The following is a 3,953-nucleotide window of genomic DNA, read 5'->3' on the forward strand; positions in this document are numbered from 1 at the left end:
CCACATCCTAGTTAATTAGCATAATAATTTGTTTAATGCTTTGGTTCTACCTTCTTCTACTTCTAGTTCATTGCTTACTACCAGGGGTCTTAAAAATTTGCAAGTAGCTGTAAAAAGTGTAGCATTTGGTCTCTTTGTCTGAAGCAACAGAAAAAGGAAGAGTCAGGAATAGGAGGAGAATATGGAATGCGTGGCTAATTACCTCCATGAACAACTGCCTCCTTTGCCATGAGATCAGAACTGAATGGTGCCTGGCTACCATTGTTAGACATTTTGATGTAAGATTTTACAGAAGAATCCTGATCAAAGAGGGGAAATGTATAACAGAATTTCAAATTCTCATAAACTCCAGACTTTCTGAAGCCATGAGGGCTGCATATATTCCTGAAACTATTGCCCTGATATTATCTTTAAAATGTATACCAAAAATATTCTCGAAAGTCTTATTAAAATCAAACAACAGTTTAGTGAAAAAATGTTTACCTTGAGCACTAAAGCTCTTTAACAACTATCTATAGTAATTCTTAGTGTGCCACTGTAGGATAAACATTGGACTTGTTAGTGGTTCAAACCCCCCCAGCTGCTTCTTGGAAACCCTGTATGGGGTCATTATGAGTCGGAATTGACTCGACAGTGCTTAACACCAACATATGGGATCAAAGTGACAACAGCAACTCAAAAGGTTAGACAGTAAGTGTAGGGGGCAGAGAGATAATGTTAACAGGGAGGAACAAGTCAGAAAAGGAAAGTGGGAATGGCTGCACAAAGCAGGGAATGTAATCAATATCATTGAATTATACATGTAGAGATGGTTGAATTGATGTATGCTTTGCTGTGTATACTCTTCTTGTTAAGCACCATCAACTCAGTTCTGACTCACAGCGACACTGTATAGAGTTTCCAAGGAGCCATCTGGTGAACTTTAACAGTCAACCTTGTGGTTCAAATAGACCTTAAGTCGAGAGCACGCATTAACCCCCAGTGCCACACCAGGACTCCGCTGTGTATATAACCAGCAACAAAATTAAATTGAAAAAATAAAAAAGAAAGAAAATTCTGAGACATATCCATGGAGTAGATGCTGAACACAGAGGCAATAGGACACACCAAGATTTTGGGATTCACTGACTTAAAGACTTCAGTGTCAGACATATAGGGATGAAGACATGAAGAGGCAAGACCACAGGACTGAACCAAGAGTTGAAATGGCCAAGTCTGTACCCCTTGTGAGCTGGTTGTTGCAGTTAGCTCTGGGATCCTGATGGAATGCCAACCCTGCATTTGTGTGAAATACAACTGGAGTATAGCATCTTAAATATGAATCAGTCTACATCTCTAGAAGGGAAGGAAAGTGAAGATGTAAAGAAACTGGTGAGCATAGGAGAAAGAAATCAAGGCTCTTAAAATGACTGCCTTCCAATTAAAAGAAAAAAAAAAGATCATTTGCTAACTTACCCGGTCCCACGTGTGCTCCTGCTATAAGATGAAGATGCTGAATGCAGGCAGTAGCAAGGTCTACCACTCTATCAACCATAAAACTTCCCTCTGTATCAATAAAAATGGCTTCACCTGCCACTCCTCCAAAACATTCTGGTATCTGCACATCTACTGCCAACTGCATACTGTCAAGAGAAAGAAATCAAACCATAATCATGATCACTTCAGGCAGTGCTTTTTTTAAAACTCCAGATCCATTAGGTATCACTATATATTTTACAAATGCAAATAAACTTTTGGTTATTAAAAAAAATGGTTTATAACTCATTACTATACCATTTAATAATACTGAGAGGGAAAAACCCTTATAATTTTATATTTAGAATGATTAAAGAAATCCACCCACTAGAATGTTATCTAGTACTAAAGAGAAGGTAACAGCGCTGAGGAAAACCCAGTGGCTCCAAATGAAAAGCATTGGACTGTGAAGCACAAAGTCCACAGTTCAAGCCCACCAGCTGCTCCACAGAAGAACGATGACGCTTTCTGCTCCTGCAAAGATGTGTAGCTTCGGAAATCCTATAGATAGTCACTGTGTGAATTGGAACTGACTGGATGGCACTTAATAAAAATAGCACTGAACCAAAGGTGGCACAAATGGTTAAGTGCTTGACTACTAACCTAAGATAGGCAGTTCAAACCCACCCAGAAGCACTTTAGACAAGGCCTGGCAATCAGCTCCTGATAGATCACAGCCATAAAAAATCCTGTGGGTCACAGTTCTACTCTGCACTATGTGCTTCGAATGGAGTCGCCGTGACTCAGAGTCAACTTGATGGTAACTGGTTAGAATGAGTTTTTTTTTTAAAGTAAAAGTGGTGTATTTTAAGAAAAAATAAGAAAGTTACTTTCATAAAAAGTAAGTAGTGGGTAACTTGGGTGGAGGATAGAGGGGCTTGTGAGGATACTGGTATCGTTCATGCAGTGGGTCGCTTTATAATTCTTCATTAAAATGAATGTGTTTTATGAACTTTCTGGTTGGTATGTCTTAGAACTTTTTTTTAAAAAGAAAAAATAGCGTATAGAGATTAGTACTAGACATTAAGATGGCTTGAAATCTCTTGCTAACCTCTGAAGAAATCATGAATGACAATCACACAAAACTATTTGAAAAAGGGGAGATCTTAGATATGACAAAGCATGAGTAACAATATACAATATATCAAATGAGCTTCATAAATACTAAAAACTTATGTATTTCTCCCATGTAAACTATCATATAATTCACAATAAAACACACACACATGCAAAAAGATGGAGATAAGATTATGATTCAATAGTAACTGTTATCATGACTAATTGCGACTGTCACAATCATAACGGTAGAAGTTTTATAACAAACACAGGGGAGTGGTTAATATTACAGTCCAGAAACAAAGGACCCTAGGACCATCAAGGGAAAAGAGCACAGGTGGAATGAGAGCCCTTATCCAGAGAAGCAGCAACACCAGAGATGGAGGCAGAGATGGGGACATGGAGAGAGGAAACAACTAAAGACTCTGGACTCATGGGAAGAGAGGGACTAAGAGCTGGCGGCCAGGGGGCAGACTTGCAGAATGTGCCCTTTGGTGGTGTAAATTAATATATATGCCTGAGTGCTTAAAAAAAGAGCTAAAATGAATAGAGAGAAATACTGTTATCTGATGGCACATGGAAGGGATTATAATCATCGTAATGAAACAAGGTGTATGATTTGTTAAATGTAAAGCTGATGATCTGCCCTATAAACTTTCACTCAATCCACAATAAAAAACCTTTAAAAAAAAAAAAAAAAAACTTATGTACATGAAAGGAATTTACCAATAAAGTACCATTACCAAAATAATAGCAATAACAAACTAGTTGCCATCTAGCTGACTCTACCTCATGGCCACCACAAATGTTCCAGAGTAAAACTGTACTCCATAGGGTTTTCAATGGTTGATCTTTCATAATTAGATTTTCAGGCCTTTCTTCTGAGCACCTCTGTGTGAACTCAAAACTTCAACCTTTTGATTAGCAGCTTAGTGCGTTAACTGTTAGTAGCACCTAAAGAATCCCAAAGTTACCATTTTGTTGCTGTTCAGTATTGTCAAGTCAGTTCCAACCCATAGCTGTATAGCATTTCCAAGGAGCAGCTAGTGAGCTTGAGCCTCTGACCTTCCAATTCAAACCAATGTTGCAGTCCACTGCATTAGCCAGCAGCACCACACCAGGACTCCATATGATCCAGAAATTCTACTCCTAGATGTATAACCCAAAGAACTGAAAGTAGGAACTCAAACAGATATACCAATGTTCCCTACAGCATTATTCACAATAGCCAAAAGGTGGAAACAATGCAAGTATCCATCAGCATATATATAAATAAAATTTGGTATCAAAATACAATAGAATATGTTGGAATACCTAAAATGGGGCTACAACATGCCCAGTGAAGGAGGCTTCCTGTGGAGCCTCTGCAATACATAAGACTA

At 38.3% G+C, this 3,953-nt stretch overlaps 1 protein-coding gene across 1 annotated transcript in view; it reads right to left on the bottom strand.

Moving 5' to 3' along the window:
• RAD51C (RAD51 paralog C) overlaps window positions 1-3,953 on the bottom strand; it is a 50,795-nt gene that overhangs the window by 31,038 nt on the left and 15,804 nt on the right. Inside the window, exon 3 of the mRNA XM_006832383.1 lies at window positions 1,456-1,622. Within this exon, the coding sequence (XP_006832446.1) occupies window positions 1,456-1,622 (167 nt within the window). The remainder of the gene's footprint in view (window positions 1-1,455; window positions 1,623-3,953) is intronic.

Source organism: Chrysochloris asiatica, unplaced genomic scaffold, assembly GCF_000296735.1.
Source record: "Chrysochloris asiatica unplaced genomic scaffold, ChrAsi1.0 scaffold00007, whole genome shotgun sequence".
Classification (NCBI taxonomy): Eukaryota; Metazoa; Chordata; class Mammalia; order Afrosoricida; family Chrysochloridae; genus Chrysochloris; species Chrysochloris asiatica.